This window comes from Esox lucius, chromosome 7 (assembly GCF_011004845.1).
Source record: "Esox lucius isolate fEsoLuc1 chromosome 7, fEsoLuc1.pri, whole genome shotgun sequence".
NCBI lineage: Eukaryota > Metazoa > Chordata > Actinopteri > Esociformes > Esocidae > Esox > Esox lucius.
In genome coordinates, this window is record NC_047575.1 from 19,332,929 (window position 1) to 19,350,565 (window position 17,637).

Below are 17,637 nucleotides of genomic sequence, written 5' to 3' on the forward strand. Positions count from 1 at the left end.
GTTTATTATGGTGGGGGAGGGGTTGATTCAACTGTTCTTTCAAGGTTGTTTGGTTGTCTGACCTTTGACTCCTCGGTGTTATACTTAACTGAAATAGTTCTTTCAGTTCAATTTGTTGAATCGTAACTATTTACATTGACTGGTTTAATTTACCAATGTAATGGCTCCTCCCCATGTTATTTTTATAAGTACTTGAATAAATGTATCCTGGTGAAAGTTCAAGATGAAATCCTGCAGCTTTATTGTAAATGTCTGTGTAAGACATGTTCCTTTAAAATAGATTTTCCCAAATTTTGTCCTGGGCCTCTCGAGGGGGCACATTATTTCTGTCCCCAGTACTAAGCAGCTGGTTTTTACCAATCTAGCTTTGAATCAACTATATAGTGCTAGTGCAAAACCAAACTAGTCCACATCTGGAAGGACTAAGGGCTGAGTTTGGGAAACCCATCTTTAATGAAAGAAAAAGAATTAAGCAAGGCTTGCTGGATTTAATGTGATGATCATTAAAATGATCCTCCGGTCCCTTTTCCCTCTCTCCCTTGCTTTCGAAAGAATCGCTAAGAAAATGCTCTTGGCCCAAATCAAATCCAACTACTCATCGGGAGAGGATTTCTCTTCAGAGGAGTCATCACAGGACGATGAATCTGACCAGGAAGAAAAGGGGCAGGAAGGTGGGAAAGATGAAAGCTCAGATGAGAATGGTGAGTGTGCCTTTCTTACCTCCCCTCCTTTTAACATGGATTTCCTTTAGAGATACCGACACAAGCTTCATTTGATGTTGTTTTGAATAAGGCTTTGTTGTCATTAAAATACTTTACTGACACTACCTAATTCTTTCTTAGTGGGCCTTTTAAACCAGCCCTAGTTTAAACCAGTGTTCTGATAATCAAACCCATCACAGCTTATTAGTGTATAGGTTAATTGACGAAATACAATGTTTGTGTTGCAGAGGAGGCCTCCAGTTTGAGCTCCGACTCAGAGTCCAATAAAACTGGTCACAGACACCGTCTGCTACGCCATAAGCTCAGCCTTGATGAGGCAAATCAAACTAATCAAAAAACCGCTGAAGAAAATGGAAATAAGAAAGATTTGAAGAAGTCTAGGAGAACCAAAGGTTTGTATGTGATTGGTGCTCTAGTAAGACTGAGTCGATTCCATCAGTCAGTCAATCTAGAGTGGTGTTGGAGTTGGGTCTATTATATAGAGTAAACTGATTCTTTGCTTTCTTCAGTTGCCTTAGGTGAGAAATCGGATAGCCAGAGTAGTGATGAGAACCAGTCAGAGCCAGAAGAGTCTGGCATGAGTGAAGAGCTGAGCCAATCAGAGAATGAAGGCAATGAACAGAAGCCTAAAAGGTAAAAATACTCAATTATTTGGTCAGGACTACTAATCAGGAGGGTAACCTAATGATTTTCTTTGACCTCTTTAATTGTTAAGCAGTTGCTCTAATCCGTTGTGATGTATGTAACCGTAAGTGCAAACGTACTGCCTCCCCTGTCTGAATATAACTCAACTCTGACATTGCAGTTTCCATGTTCTTTCCAAATAAGTCACTCAGGACTGTTAAGTGAAATGCCTTTGTGTTGTTCTGTTTATTTAGCTCTAGATCCTCAAGCTCTAGAGTTGAGAGGGAATCCATCCGTAGTTATCTACAGAAGAAGCAGCAACCCTCATGTATTGTGCTGTCTGACTCCAGTGTTGATAAGGTAATCATGAGTTGATTTGCCATTTTAAATGTACTTCCGAGGGGAAGGATGATTGCTATGCTTTTCGTGTTTCCTGATTGCATATAATCAGTTGAGAACTAAAATGCATTGTTTTGCAGTGTTTAAAAGGATGTGCTGGTGGACTAATCTATTTATCTTTAACAGAGTGAGAACGAAGAGAATGACAGAGAGGAAGGTGACAGTAAATGTACACCTAAAGGCCGAAAAAAGATCCGCAAGATTATCGTAGACGAGCAGCTCCGCTTGGAGACTCAGAATGCCCTGAAGGAGGAGGAGGAGAGACGTAAACGCCTCGCAGAGAGAGTCCAGAGGGAGGACTTGAGAGAGGTACACACCCACAGCATGTATCCCTGGATAAACCATGATCTTTCAAATGTCCTGCTTCTACTCTATTGGAATAAATGACAATATTGGAATGACTGTAAATGGTTTTGTTATCGGTTTCAGTCTGTTGGTTTTCTCACAGGTGATTGTTATTGACGATGAGGCATCTCAAGTGCCTTGTCCCATCACTACTAAGCTGGTCCTGGATCTGGATGACAAAACCAAAGAGCCACTTGTCCAGGTGCACCGGAACCTTGTGACCAGACTCAAGCCTCACCAGGTGGATGGTGAGCAGGGTTGTGCTGAATTCAGAATCTGACAGTTTAGAATGTCAGAAATGCCCCCTTCATTTATGTTGTGTTTCTTTGTTTGAAGTAGTAAAACGGGATACAAATGTGCAATTTCAATTAACTGAAATTAATCGGATTTCTGTTAATTAAAATGACAAATTATTGTTTTTCATTTAGCACTATTTTAGACATTGCAGATTATTGCAGCTTTTCTGAATTTGTATGAGGCGTTCGTTAAACAGTAAGTCAGCTTTTAATTTTTTGTAGTGGCTTGATGATATTAAGGTCAGGAGACTAATGGCCACTCTAGAACCTTCACCTTTTTCTGCTGGAACCACTGGAGGGTCAACTTGGCCTTGTGCTTAGGGTCATTGTCGTGCTGGAAAGTATAAGAGCGTCACATGTGCAGCTTTCGTGCAGAAGAATGCAAATTGTCTGCCAGTATTTTCTGATAACATCCTGCATTCATCTTGCCATCGGTTTTCACAAGATTCCCCGTGTCTTTAAAGCTCACATCCCCCCAAAACATCAGTGAACCACCACCATGCTTCACGGTGGGGTTAGTATTCTTTTCACTATAGGCCTTGTTGACCCGTCTCCAAACATAGCGTTTATGGTTGTGACCATAAAGCTCTATTTGGGTCTCGTCACTCCAAATTACATTGTGCCCAAAGCTGTGAGGCGTGTCAAGGTCGGGCATATTGTAACCAGGCTTTTTTGTGACATTGGCACAGTAAAGGCTTCTTTCTGGCAACTCAACCATTTTTGTTCAAGTATCGTCATATTGTGCTCCTTGAAACAACCACACCGTCTTTTTCCAGGGCAGCCTGTATTTCTTCTGAGGTTACTTGTGGGTTTTTCTTTACTCTATGACAGTTGTTTTCTGCTCCCCATGGCTCAGTATCTAGCCTGCTCAGGGCATCCACTTGTGAGCTAACAAACTCATTGACTATTTATACACAGACACTTTTAGCAATTTAAAAAGCTACAGGTGTGGGAAATTAACCTTTAATTGCCGTTTTAACCTGTGTGTGTCACCTTGTGCCTGTAACAAGGCCTAACATTCAAGGGTATGTAAACTTTGGTCAGGGCCATTTGTGTGATTTCTGTTATGATTTAAAAAGGAGCCAAAGAACTATGTGATAATAAATGGCTTAATATGGTCACAATCCTTAAATGATCAGTCATATTTTCCAAATCAATGCCGAAATATCACAATTTCTGCCAGGATATGCAAACTTATGAGCACACCTGTATTATCTATCAGCATTCTCCCTTAAATTCTATCCTGATAGGTGTACAGTTTATCTGGGACTGTTGTTGTGAGTCCGTTAAGAAGGCCAATTCAAGCCCTGGATCCGGCTGCCTTCTGGCCCACTGCATGGGCCTTGGAAAGACGCTGCAGGTAGGAGCGGAGGACCAGATCAAAGGGGATTCTGGTGGATGAAGGTTATTAACTAAACAGGGTTTTGTTTATAATAGTAAGCATACTACAATCCTATAGTGTCTTGCTTTAATATTATTTTCAGGTGGTGACATTTCTCCACACAATGCTGCTGTCAAAGTGCCTAAACTTCAGGACAGCCTTGGTGGTTTGTCCACTGAATACTATCCTCAACTGGGTCAACGAGTTTGACAAGTGGCAAGTTGACCTGGGAGCTGACAAAGTAAAGGTAGCTTTGGGGATTTTTTGGGGCTTCTTAGCATTTAAATACAGTATCTCACAAAAGTGACTACACCCCTCACATCTTTGTAAATATTTGATAATTTTTTTGTGACAACACTGAAGAAATCACACTTTGCTACAATGTAAAGTAGTGAGTGTACAGCTTGTATAACAGTGTAAATTTGCTGTCCCCTCAAAATCACTCAACTCAGCCATTAATGTCTAAACCGCTGGCAACAAAAGTGAGTAGGTGTGTTCAATTTGGTGTTATTGCTCTCACACTCCCTCATACTGGTCACTGGAAGTTCCTCATGGCAAAGAACTTTCTGAGGATCTGAAAAAAATAGTGGTTGCTCTATATAATGATGGCCTAGGCTATAAGACGATTGCCAATACCCTGAAACTGAGCTGCAGCATGGTGGCCAAGACCATACAGCGGTTTAACAGGACATGTTTAACAGTTGATGGACTGGCCAAGCATGTCTCCAGACCTAAACCTTATTGAGCATCTGTGGGGCATTCTCAAGCGGGAGTTGGAGGAGCGCAAGGTCTCTAACATCCACCAGCTCTGTGAAGTCGTTGTGGAGGAGTGGAAGAGGACTCCAGTGGCAACCTGTGAAGCTCTGGTGAACTCCATGCCCAAGAGGGTTAAGGCAGTGCTGGAAAATAATGGTGGCCACACAAAATATTGACACTTTGGGCCCAATTTGGATATTTTCACTTAGTAGTGTACTCACTTTGTTGCCAGCGGTTTAGACATTAATGGCTGTGTGTTGTGTTATTTTGAGGGGACAGCAAATGTACATTGTTATACAAACTGTACACTCAATACTTTACATTGTAGCAAAGTGTCATTTCTTCAGTGTTGTCACATGAAAAGGTATAATCAAATATTTACAGATCTGAGGGGTGTACTCACTTTTGTGAGGTACTGTACATGCAAAGCGTATAATCATGCAGTTTAGTATATTCAAAGTATTTAACATTTTGTCACCGTCATTTTTCCATTTCCCTCTCTTCCTATGTGAATCAACCCCTTGTAGGTGACAGAGTTGGCCACACTGAGGCGACCTCAGGAGCGTTACATAGCCCTGCAGAGATGGCTTAAGGAGGGTGGTGTCATGATCATGGGCTATGAGATGTATCGGAACCTCACACTAGGCCTCAAAGTTACCCACAGTCAATACAAAAAGGTCTTTGACAGCGCTTTGGTTGATCCAGGTACTTTATATACCAGTCCCATTAAGTTAGTGGTTGAGCAACATTTTGTAGTAGCAGTGTTGAAACACTCCACTAAATTTTTGGTTCTCTAGGTCCAGACTTCGTTGTCTGCGACGAGGGGCACATCCTAAAGAACGAGGCGTCCAACATCTCCAAAGCTATGAATTCCATTAAGACCAAACGCAGAGTGGTGCTGACAGGCACGCCACTACAGAACAACCTCAATGAGTGTAAGAAGGCCTGATTCAATTGGAGCACAGCCTATGATATCAACCCTTCCATATACAGATGTGACTAATGGTCAAATGTTTTGGACGAATATTCATATTTGATTTTCCATTATATTCCATAGCTAAGTCATGGAGAACATAAATAACCAACTTTTATTTGGATTTTCATTTTCAATTGTAGTCATATATTTCTGTTCTGTCAGACCACTGCATGGTGAACTTCATCAAAGAGAACCTTCTGGGCTCACTCAAAGAGTTCCGGAATCGCTTTATCAACCCCATTCAGAATGGCCAGTGTGCCGACTCCACACCCAAAGACGTTCGCATCATGAAGAATCGGGCCCATGTCCTTCATGCAATGTTGGCTGGATGTGTTCAGGTGTGACCACTCAAATACTATGAGTCAATGGCACTTTCTTTTGTGCTACCTCATGAAAGTGTTTGTCACTACATTCTTTAGTCATTCTCCTCTGGATGTTTTTGTGTTTTTGTCCTGCTTAGAGAAGAGACTACTCTGCTTTGACCAAGTTCCTGCCCCCTAAGCATGAGTATGTGTTGGCGGTGAGGGTGACCCTGCTCCAGTACAGACTGTATTGCTACTACCTGGAGAACTTCACTGGTAACAATCTCCACCATTAAGCCTGTGGACACCTAAAGCTCTAATACGAAGTGCATGATATGTGGATTTTTGGAGACAACTGTGAGTGTATAGAGAAAAAGCTGAATGTGTGTAGGAGCAAGATCTGTGGTTGATGGAGCGAGGGGCCGGACGGGAACCAGCCTCTTCAAGGACTTTCAGATACTCAGCCGAATATGGACGCATCCCTGGTGTCTGCAGCTTAATTACATCAGTAAAGAAAATAAGGTAAATGCTCCCATGCAGATTTGAACCGAAGTGGTATTTTCTCATCACAAGACAGATCCTGTGGCGCGTCGGTCCAAGTGTGACCAATGTGTAGTGTCTTTCTGTTGCCAGGGGCACTTTGATGGGAAACACCAGGGCAAGGCTGAGAGGTATGTAGGCCTGAGTACCAGCTCCCTCCCCTAGATGCACAGCTATTTCTGCTGCTGAAACCATGTATTCAACTAGGGTCTTGATCCCCAACTACTGTCGAAAGGCAATATCATAGCTTGCTGCTGTCCATAACCCCGCCCCCCCCCCCACACACACAGCAAAGAGAAGGAGAACAAAGGAACATTGCTGCATGCTGATGAAGACAGCAATGATGTGGAGGTGATCCTGGTGTGGAACAGCACATCAAAGTGTGTCGGTGCTGAGGGAGACCAGCGAGCCGGTCCACTGGTCCCAGTGGTAGAAGGTATACTTGTAATCTTGGTCTTTGTACTACAATTGAATACGTTATATTATTTACACATCTGTTATTACTAGTGTATGTGGTCTAATTTCTATGTCACTGGTGATGTTCCATACTGTGTGTTTAGCGGTGAGAGCGTCCGCCAGTTTCAGGTCTGACAGTCCGGCTGCAGACTGGTACAAGGAGATGCTGAGTGACACAGACGCCACCGTCCTGGAACACTCAGGGAAAATGGTGCTGCTGTTTGAGATTCTCCGAATGGCAGAAGATCTAGATGACAAAGTGTACGTTTGCTTAGTTGATGGATTCATGCGCCAAGAAATAGGATGAAGTTGCCAGAGTTTCACAGAGTTGAATTTACCTTTTCTTGGTGTGTTTGTGTAATTTCGTTTATATGTTCACAGGTTGGTGTTCAGTCAATCGTTGATTTCATTAGACATGATTGAAGATTTCTTGGACATCGCTAACAAAGCCAAACTCAAAGGACAGTCATCCTTCTACAAAGGTAACATTCACGGTGTTCTCCATAACTATTTGACCCCTTGGTAAAGTTGGGTGGACCTGCACAATCCCACCATGGCATGTTTTTCCACCATGACATGTTATCTTTTTAAAGAAGAAGCCAATTTGTTTTAGCACTTCTATTCATGTAAATTGTGTAATATGTATTTATTTTCTTTTACGATCTGTAGGCAATGGGTGCTGGGTCAGAAACACTGACTACTACCGTATTGATGGGTCCAGCAGCGCTACATCCAGAAAGAAATGGGCTGAAGAGTTCAATGATGCCACTAACAAGCGGTTTGTTTCTGACTTGGATACTGTTTATATCAAATATCCCAGTCAAACGTCTGGCTCAACTGAGGTCAAACACATCTTTCTAGGGGTGTAGGGCCAAACAAAACCTAACATCGAAGGAAATGTATAGGCTCCACCATGTGTCTTTCCTGAAAAGGAACAGACAATGTTTCTATCTATGTGGATCTTGATTAGGTATTTTCAAGGAAATGTACTATACCCATAATCATGGGGTTTTAATATGGTCTGTGCCCACATAATGGAATGTCTTATAACTGTATAATCATTCATTGTCATGAATAGCAAACATACATAGAGTATCAGTCTAAGGTTTGGAGACACTTTCCTGTGCTCTTCAGTGGGTGTGTCCAAACGTTTGACTTGTACTGTATATCCGAAGGCACTCAAAGGAAATGGCTAATAGGCCGAATGTCTGTTTTTCATTTTGGTTCCCAAACTGAATATACTGTCTGACTCTTTGTAAGTGGAGTCTGTGCCAAACCTCTGCACTTAATTTCAAGATGTATTATTATTCATGACAAGGCGTCAGTAATTGTAGACCTAGTATGATTTGATGAAATTGAATGGTTTTAATGTTCCACTCAGACTTACTACTTTGATTTAATTTCTTCGCCTTTGACTTTCAGTGGTCGTCTGTTTCTCATCTCTACGAGAGCTGGTTCCCTTGGGATCAACCTAGTAGCAGCTAACAGGGTCATCATTTTTGATGCTTCGTGGAACCCCTCCTATGACATCCAGAGCATATTCAGAGTGTACCGTTTTGGCCAGCTGAAGGCTGTGTTTGTCTACCGCTTCTTGGCTCAGGTAGTTACATTTTGAATGTCCTGTGATATTTGGACACGTTTAAATACATAGACACGTTTTAAATTATTGGCAACCTAGAAAAATGTGTAGGTCCCAAAACCTCTTGGACAAAACCCCCACGGTCAATTCTGGCTCCAAATGCCTTTTGGAGAGGGTGATTAGACTTCCACCCTAAATTAGTACAGTATTCATCAGGCTTCAATCAGGTTTTACACAGGCCAATAATATCCAGTGTATGATTAGTTGACTATGATGCCCCTTGAATCAAGGGATCTAACATTAACCAGTCCCATTTTTAGGTGCAGGATGTTATGAGTCTTTTCTTGTTTATGACCGATATGGAGTCCTTCATTCTAGTAAGGTTACTATGGTGAACTCCATTTTGTTTTACTTTGCTCAACCTACTTCGACACACTTTCAATGGAGAAAACTAGGCTGATTTCTCATACTATGCTAGAGACAGAAAACGCTAAGCTAACAGGGCTGGCTAACAGCATTCAGCCTGATTTAGACACTAGCATGAGGTTGCAGGAGTCAAGCTCCTCTCTATGCTGCTGGATAAAAGAGCTCCACTCCAGTTAGGATGGAGGCTGTTTCATTGAAACATTGTTTGTGGATAACAATATCTGAGCTCTATATAGAGAGGGGAGAACAATTAAAGGAAAAACCTGAATAAATGAGTGGACGAACATAATGAATGCAGGTACAGTTAACATACTATCATGCTCTGTGGATTGTATAAAAATTCTGAGCAGGCCCAGTTGACCTCAATTTTGGATCAAGACGACAGGACGAAAGGATTTAAGTTACTTTGAAAGGGGGTTCATTGTTGGGGCTCTGATGGTAGGAGTGTCAGTCACTAAGACAGCTCAACTGGCTAGTGTTTCAATAGGAACTGTAACTAAAGTTACATCTGCATTTAGGTCTTTGGGAAAGACATCAGTAAGTGTGGTCAAAAATGTTATACGAGTGCTTCTGCATTACTGCGATATGTAAGGAAAAACAGAAGAGTAACTCTTTCCCAGGTGACTATGAACGTCAGTGCAGGATGTGGTCAGCAAGAACAGTCCGTCGAGAACAACAAAGAGGGGCATTGTAATAGGGTTGTAGTGCATAAACCCCTAATTACATAGACAAAAGCCTATTGAAAGTTCAGATGTTTAAAAACCATAGGAACTTGTCTACAGAGATGTGGAAGAAAGGGATATGGTCTGATGAGTCTTGTTAATTTAGATGGGTCACTGTATATCATTCCAACGTTATGTCTCTTGGTAAAACATTTCTCTCCTGATGGCTGTGGTCTCTTCAACAGGGCATGAGGGGTCACTGAATGGTTTGAGCATGAAAATGACATGAATCATATGCTATGGCCTTATCAGTCACCAGATCTAAAATCAGTAGAACCTATGGGAGATTTTGGACTGGTGTTAGACAGATCTGTCCACCACCATCATCAAAACACCAAATGAGTAAATATTGTTTAGAAGATTGTTCCATCCCTCCAGTAGAGTTCCAGAGACTTGTTGAATATGTGCCAAGGTGCATTGAACCTGGTCTGGCAGCTCGTGGTGGCCCAACACCTTCATGTTGGTTTTTCCTTTAATTGTTCAACTGCCTGTACTTGACATTTTTAGACATCACCAACAACAACAATGTCAGTAGCCCTCCCCCTGGTAAACAAAGTATGATCACTAGCTGATTCTGTTATCTCATATTCCGGGTAATGGAGTCACAGATAACTAGTTTTGCTGCTACATTTCTGAAATGGATTAATCAACCTTTCATTCTGACTCATCTAGTGGTGAAAACCAGTTGAAAGTTTCTGTCAACAGCATGTATTTTCAGTTAACTTGACATGGTTGTATGCGGGGGGTTAACAGTAATGATAAAGACGTCTGGTTTGCTTTTGCAGTATGCCCACGTCTCATATGGTGTTGAATGGCATCTTTAAAACCCGCATCTGACGTTCATCACAAAAGGATTGGGGTTCCCCAATTGGGTGTTTTTGATATGACAGTACATTCCTTTTTCATGTAGTAAGTTCTTTCAAAAAGTGAAGTAGGTCAATGGAACGAGGTGACGCTAGGGCAATTGTAAAATATGGTTGTGCCTTTGGTATTATAGGTGGATGTTTGTGTTTTTGTCCTTTACTTATTTTAATGTTGATTGCAAATACATATTACCAAAAAAAATTGTTGCATCTACCAAGATCTTCCAGCCTTAGTCTAAACTGATACATTTAATTGTATTATTTTTGAACCTTTCGTGAGCAATTGCTTTTTCACTACTTGCATTGATTGTTTGTAATTAGGAAAAGTTCACTGCTTAAATAAATTAAGGGAACATGTAATCATCACATTATAACACTGAGTCAATTAAACTTCAGGGATATCAATCGGTCCAGTTAGGAAGCATAAGCAATTGTGAATCAATGTCACCTGTTTAGGTGCAAATGAAAGTGACAACAGCTGGAGAGGCAACAGCAAGACAACCCCCAAAAAGGGAATGGTTTTGCAGGTGGTGGCCACAGACAATTGCTCTCTCCTGACTGATTCTTCTCTAGGTTTTCATTTTGCTTGTGTCCTTGTCACTACTGGTAGCTGGTAGGACTGGTATCTGCTCCTTTGTGTTAGGAGGAACAGGAGGAGCACTGCCAGCGCCCTACAAAATTTGTTGGTGTGCATGTTTCTGACCAAACTGTCAGAAACCTACTCCATGTAGGTGGCATTTAGGCCCTGACATCCTCTAGTGGGACCTGTGCTCACAGCCCAGCACCGTGCAGCGATTAGTATACACCAGAAAACACCAGAATTGGCAGGTCCCCCATTGGCGCCCTGTTCTCTGCCCAGATGAGAGCAGGTTCACACTACTCTCATCGTCTGGAGACGCAGTGGTGAACGTTATGCTGCCTTCAAAATCATCCAGCATGACCGGTTTGGTAGTGGGTCAGATAGTCTTGGGAGGCCTATCCTTGGTGGGTCTCACAGACCTATATGTGCTGGCCAATGGTACGCTGACTGCTGTTTGGTACCGGGGTGAAATCCTCATACCCATAGTCAGACCTTGCTGGTGCAGTGGGCCCTGGGTTCCTCCTGGTGCAGCACAATGCTTGGCCTCATGTGGCCCGAGTGTGTTAGGCAGTTCCTGGATGACAAAGGCATTGATGCCATTGAGTAGCCCTTACGTTCCCCAGACCTGAATCCAATTGAGAACTTCTGGGATATTATGTATCGGTGCAACCGACGCTGCCAAGTAGTGCCACAGACTGTCCAGGAGATCACCAGGACACCATTTGCCGTCTCAAAAGGAGCATGCCCAGACGTTGTCGGGAGTACATACAGGCACATGTGGGCCATACACACTATTGAGTTACATTACGAGTTGTTGTGATTAGTTCACACAAGTAGGAAAAAGCCTGTAATTTCAATATGTTTACTTAGATTTTCGGTTTGAATCCAGCCCTCGGTTGGTGATTTTAGTTTCTATTGACTGTTGTTACTTCATTTTGTTCTCAACGAATTACACAATACACAATTAAAGATTTAGATTTTTTATGTATTTCCATGATCTTTAATAAGTGTTCCCTTAATTTTTTTGCCGGACCATGTAAGCGGAGCCGGCCTAGAAGAGCGAATGTCTCTTACGGAGTCCGTCCCTGACTGACTGACTAACTGACTGACTGACTACCCGACTGACTACCCCTTGTTAAATAGCGTAGTGGTGTTAGACACGGGCTATGGAACAACAGGTCCCGCGTTCAACTCCCATAACAGTTAAAACACATTATGTCATATGTTCGGGATGGACCAACATTTCGCTGGCTATAACCTTATAATAATAGGAATAGGAAGCCTAAAATAAAAGTTCTGATGGATATAAGGATTTGTTCAGGAAAGACAAACACTTCGCTGCCTACACGATTCTCTTGTCTTTTCACTTGACAAAAGTCAGTTATCGTCGCCTGTATTGATAGATACAATGTTGTTCACGAATGGCTAATTAGCTGTTAACACAGCCAGTGGTAAACAGAATGAGAACATGGATCCATCATGCCTTGTTACCACTGTGCAGGCTGGTGGTGGTGTAATGGTGTGGGGGATGTTTTCTTGGCACACTTTAGGCCCCTTAGTGCCAATTGGGCATTGTTTAAATGCCACGGCCTACCTGAGCATTGTTTCTGACCATGTCCATCCATTTATGACCACCATGTACCCATCCTCTGATGGCTACTTCCAGCAGGATAATGCACCATGTCACAAAGCTCGAATAATTTCAAATTGGTTTCTTGAACATGACAATGGGTTCACTGTACTGAAATGGCCCCCACAGTCACCAGATCTCAACCCAATAGAGCATCTTTGGGATGTGGTGGAACGGGAGCTTCGTGACCTGGATGTGCTTCCCACAAATCTCCAACTGCAAGATGCTATCCTATCAATATGCGCCAACATTTCTAAAGAATGCTTTCAGCACCTTGTTGAATCAATGCCACGTAGATTTAAGACAATTCTGAAGGCGAAAGGGGGTCAACCACAGTATTAGTATGGTGTTCCTAATAATTCTTTAGGTGAGTGTATAGTTCAATGATTAAATTTATTTTGAAATAGAAAATCTGAGTTTGGGCTGCTAGCATAATATCCTGCTGCTAGAAGAACGCCCATCACTAGTCTACTGTTATATTGCAACTATTTCTGGTGGATTTTAGGATTATTTCTTCAGGATAGTCAAACACTTTGCTGGCTCCACGATTCTCTCGTCTTTTCACTTGACGTAAAAGTCTGTTATCGTCACCTGTATTGATACAGTAGTTATTCTATCAATGTTATTCACGAAAGGTTAATAAGCTGTTAAAACAGCCAGTGGCAAAAGCCATAAAGTTAATAGATGCTATTTTTGGTGGTGGTAAACTTAATAAGAAACGTTACTCAGTTAAACTCGACGTTTAATGGTGTTTAACAAAATATACTGACACCTGGCAAATGGTCAGCTCTGTGGCATAGTGGTTAAAGACACAGCCTTTCACGTGGGCGACCTGGGTTTGAATCTCGAGAGAGAGAGAGCAGCCACAATCATCACTTTGGTATTGTGGGCCGGCTGAATTAGGCTTGCCTTGTTTTCTTGTTTGAGCAGTGTGCATGGAATGGAGAGATGACAGAAAGGAAATTAACCTTCCACAAGAGCTCATATGACCCCAGGGGTCCCTGATATACCAATGGTCTGGTTCTTTCCAGGGCACTATGGAGGAGAAGATCTACGACCGACAGGTAGCTAAGCAGTCTCTGTCCTTCCGGGTGGTGGACCAGCAGCAGATACAGAGACACTTCACCCTGTTTGAACTGACAGAGCTTTACATGTTTGAGCCAGACCTACTAGATAACCCCAACTCTGAGAAGAAAAGTAAGAGGAACACTCCTTTGCTGCCCAAGGTAACCAGAGCTACACACAAAATCTACAAGATTTTTAGAATATCAATTAGACCATTTTACGCTATCGCAGTGCATAGAGACTGACACTGTGTCTGTTCAACAGGACGTTGTCCTGGCAGAGCTTCTGCAGATCTGTAAGGAACAGATTGTCTGCTACCATGAACATGAGTCCCTGCTGGACCACAAAGAGGAAGAGGAGCTCAGTGAGGCTGACCGAAAAGCTGCCTGGGCTGAGTACGAAGCTGAGGTAAGAATGGACTACTATAAAATACACACACCACCAACCACAGCTAGATATGTTGACAGGGGTAAGCAGCGGTGGCCTCTACCTCACCTTTCTCTCACCTTGTAAACATTCAATAATTATGGTTTAAACCTATTGCAACTTCCTCACCTGAACACTAGCTCATCAAAAACAAGTGTTGTAACAATGTATGGCATGTAAACGTGTGTATGTTTATCACTCCACCACAAAAGGGCGCATTCATTTTGAACCAGGCATCAAACAGCAGCACCTATCTTCCCAGCCCTTCTACCTCCAGCGCTCAGATGGCCATTAGTCTGTTGTCTCTGTACAGGAAGACTAATGAGCAGCTCAAGGTATCAGCCTCATCTCACCACAACACCAGTTTGTTTTTTTCTTTAGGTTATCTGTTAGTTGACGGATGCCTCACGTTATCATTTGAATACATCTCTCCTGAATGACAGAACATGATTAATGCCGGTCGTGAGAAGGTCAAAGAGGCCATGAAGTCCCTGCATTCCTTACATGACCTCTCATTGGATGATTATGTTTTGCGCTTGGTAAGTCCTTCATACGGTATGTATAACATTCATGTGATGATAGTCTCTCGTATAACGGTAATATGACAGTAGTCTCATTCATTTGATATTAGTCTCTCAGATTGCACTGATGCCTCCATGATGTGTGGAAGGTGCATGACTGCAATGACTTGTTTTGTACAGTGGCAAGACAACCCAAATCTAGAGCAGAGCCAGGTGAGAGCCATGGCCCAGGCCTGGAAAGCTAGCAATGACCGGGAGCGGGAGCGAAGACAGGCCATATATAACAACCTTCTGGAAAAACAGCAATCCGTAAGCTTTGATTTTAAATAAGATTGTTTTTCTTGTTTTCCTTTAACTTGTAACTATTTAACCTTACGTCCTTCCCTGGTTTCACTCAACAGCTTACAATGTGCATACAGAACATTTTGACCAGTAGAAAAACTGAAGTGACCCAGAAAGCCATTGTAATCAATCAAACACCTGGCCTGACAGACTGCTCAGAAACCCCCACAGTGAAGCAGTGCGACACACAGCCACAGTCCCTTGTTGGTCTAGAGTTTGCTTAAGTCTAAGCGCAGTATGTGGGTGTTGCTTGTTCCCCTTAAATCTTTTCTCTAAGGACATCCTTTATTTTAAAGGGTACATTTATTTAGATTTTTTGCTTTGGAAGATGTTTTCCTGTTCCAAATGTGTCTATTTTAAAGCAAGGTTACATAAGTAAACCAGCATAACAGCAATTTGCCTACTTTTAACCAAATATTCAGAAACAACCAAGTCAACGTAGAACAAGTTTTATTTACAAGTACTAACACAAAGGGAAACTAAAATGTATAAATTAAAAGGCAGTACCCCAAAGAGAGAGAAGACAAACAACCCCCCTTCCTTTCCCCCACCTACAGCCCCACCCCAGCAGCTGCCCCGCCTAACTGCATGGAAAAAGTTTTACATTTATAGAAATTCTGATTTAATTTATGGAAAATGTTTCAAATGTGGTTAATTGTATACATGTCTTTCGGATGCTACAATAAAAATCTTCACATTTGTTTTTATAACAATGCTGTGGTTGTTTACCTTTATTTGCTGTTACAGTCTGAAATTGTGTTTGTCCTTAAATTAGATGGCAATAATGCTTGGTAATTTCTGGCCTTAATTATTAATGTTTGGAGCACGTTTAACCTTCATATTCTTGCCGGGCCGCATAAACTGAGATTGCAGAGAAGAGCGAATGTCTAATTTTGAGTAAGCAAGCAAGCGACTGTCCAACCTTAAATAGCGTAGTGGTTAGAGACACGGACTGCCACATAGACCAGTATTGGATCCTCACCACTGACAAAACAAATGAGGCGTTTGTTCAGGATAGACTGAAGCTTCACGGACTACAAGCTTCAGTAGCTACATTATTGTAAACCTAAAAAAGTTCACATAGCATTTTCATAACCAGTCATAGAGTGATAGGAGTCATTGAATGTAGTGTAGCGACCCTGTTATACCTGTTGTTGGTTTGGATGTTAACTGCTGTAGGGAACTTGTTTCGAGGTCCCTGAAGTTTCTATTAATTGGTTTGACAGTGCAGAAGTTAAGACCCCACATCTCTTCACACATCACATGCAGCAACACCCGCTGTTTAATTAGCGTAAAAATTCAGAGAAAGTCGTCTGGTTGACAGGTTTCCGTTAGGAAAAGGAAGTCCAAGTGATGGTCCAAAATGAGTTCATGAAGCAGGGGGACATAGTTGCTTATAGAATGGGTGTTTAAGAGAGCAACGTTTGTGGAATGATGTGGTGAACTGAGGTTAAGGAAGGTGGTAGATTGGAGGGGGCACAGGCTCGTAGGTGGTCAATAACAAATTGTCCATAACATTGGTAATCTCTCGACTGCCAGTATTTGATAGTTTATTGCCTTTTACGGTCTGTCATTTTACTTAAAACTCTTGTAGTCTCCTAACATAAATCCTTTGGACTGCTTAGATTATTATTAATATATTTTTTACATAAATTAGGAGACCACTGCACCTTTATCTTCCCTTTCCAAGAAAGTTGGAAAGGAAGGTTTTGAGTGAGGAACAGAAGGGTAAAAATGAAGAGACCAAGGCAACATTTCTATTCCTCTCTCATAACTTTCCTTTTCAACTTCTTTGGAATGGAAAGGAAATAAAAAAGTGTAGTGGTCTCTTAATTTTATCCAGAGCTGTATATAGTCAATAATTTGTACAGATTTATTAGCCTGTCTCTCCTCGGGTAATAAATTCAAGACATAAATTACTTTGAATAATCAAGATGATAGATAGATAACCACCTCCACTACATCCTGTTTGCTACATCTTTCACACCAAACAACACATTGAGGTCAAATGAGCAGTTTCAGTTTTAATAGATGCATTGAAAGTCAAAATTGATCTTTAGCTCTGTGGCTTCAGACAGGTTGAATCTAACAGAATAAAATAGTTTAGAGCCTATTTTTGTCTTTTTTAACAAATGAACATGACTAGTAGAAACAGATTAATAATATTTAACTGTGAACAACTACACCATCTAGTGTCAGTTGAAATGCTTAACTAATTACTAATTAAGGGACTTTATGGCAGCCAATGAGACTGTTTGAGCCCTGCAGCTTGAAAGCAAATTTCACACCAATCTTGTTCTTTCTACTGCAGTGATGCATCTATTGGGTTTGTTGTATAGTCAGAATTCTTTGTGATATCTGTGATTCTCTGGCTGAAATGCCATACAGAAACAGCATACTTCATCACAGAACCAATACATATCACATTTAAATTTTGTCTTCTGGAGTGCCTAACCACCTTTTTTCTAAATTATTTTATTTGAACAAATCAGAAAAATAAACAAACAGCATGTAACCAAAAAGATAAAGGAACATTATTGAAAAAAGGAAAATTAACAAACACTGAACGATTCACTTAAGTAAATATTTGAGTGTATCTTGGTTTTATTTAAGTATATCTTGGTTTTAAGGAACTGTTTTGTGGCCTTCTATGACTTCCTGTTTCACTGGGTTATAACAATTAGGT

The 17,637-nt window shown here is 41.5% G+C and overlaps 1 protein-coding gene across 1 annotated transcript in view; it reads left to right on the forward strand.

The window, feature by feature from the left end:
- LOC105026975 (transcriptional regulator ATRX) overlaps positions 1 to 15,648 on the forward strand; it is a 31,491-nt gene extending 15,843 nt beyond the window's left edge. Inside the window, exons 11-35 of the mRNA XM_010898829.3 lie at positions 553 to 701; positions 950 to 1,114; positions 1,232 to 1,355; positions 1,601 to 1,706; positions 1,872 to 2,054; positions 2,194 to 2,338; positions 3,637 to 3,746; positions 3,871 to 4,014; positions 5,051 to 5,228; positions 5,321 to 5,458; positions 5,662 to 5,837; positions 5,960 to 6,077; positions 6,193 to 6,323; positions 6,435 to 6,472; positions 6,632 to 6,777; positions 6,902 to 7,058; positions 7,179 to 7,279; positions 7,467 to 7,575; positions 8,220 to 8,397; positions 13,629 to 13,823; positions 13,927 to 14,070; positions 14,301 to 14,423; positions 14,532 to 14,627; positions 14,790 to 14,918; positions 15,011 to 15,648. Of these exons, the coding sequence (XP_010897131.2) occupies positions 553 to 701; positions 950 to 1,114; positions 1,232 to 1,355; positions 1,601 to 1,706; positions 1,872 to 2,054; positions 2,194 to 2,338; positions 3,637 to 3,746; positions 3,871 to 4,014; positions 5,051 to 5,228; positions 5,321 to 5,458; positions 5,662 to 5,837; positions 5,960 to 6,077; positions 6,193 to 6,323; positions 6,435 to 6,472; positions 6,632 to 6,777; positions 6,902 to 7,058; positions 7,179 to 7,279; positions 7,467 to 7,575; positions 8,220 to 8,397; positions 13,629 to 13,823; positions 13,927 to 14,070; positions 14,301 to 14,423; positions 14,532 to 14,627; positions 14,790 to 14,918; positions 15,011 to 15,175 (3,448 nt within the window). The 3' untranslated portion in view covers positions 15,176 to 15,648. The remainder of the gene's footprint in view (positions 1 to 552; positions 702 to 949; positions 1,115 to 1,231; positions 1,356 to 1,600; positions 1,707 to 1,871; positions 2,055 to 2,193; positions 2,339 to 3,636; positions 3,747 to 3,870; positions 4,015 to 5,050; positions 5,229 to 5,320; positions 5,459 to 5,661; positions 5,838 to 5,959; positions 6,078 to 6,192; positions 6,324 to 6,434; positions 6,473 to 6,631; positions 6,778 to 6,901; positions 7,059 to 7,178; positions 7,280 to 7,466; positions 7,576 to 8,219; positions 8,398 to 13,628; positions 13,824 to 13,926; positions 14,071 to 14,300; positions 14,424 to 14,531; positions 14,628 to 14,789; positions 14,919 to 15,010) is intronic.
- Positions 15,649 to 17,637: the final 1,989 nt, after the last annotated feature.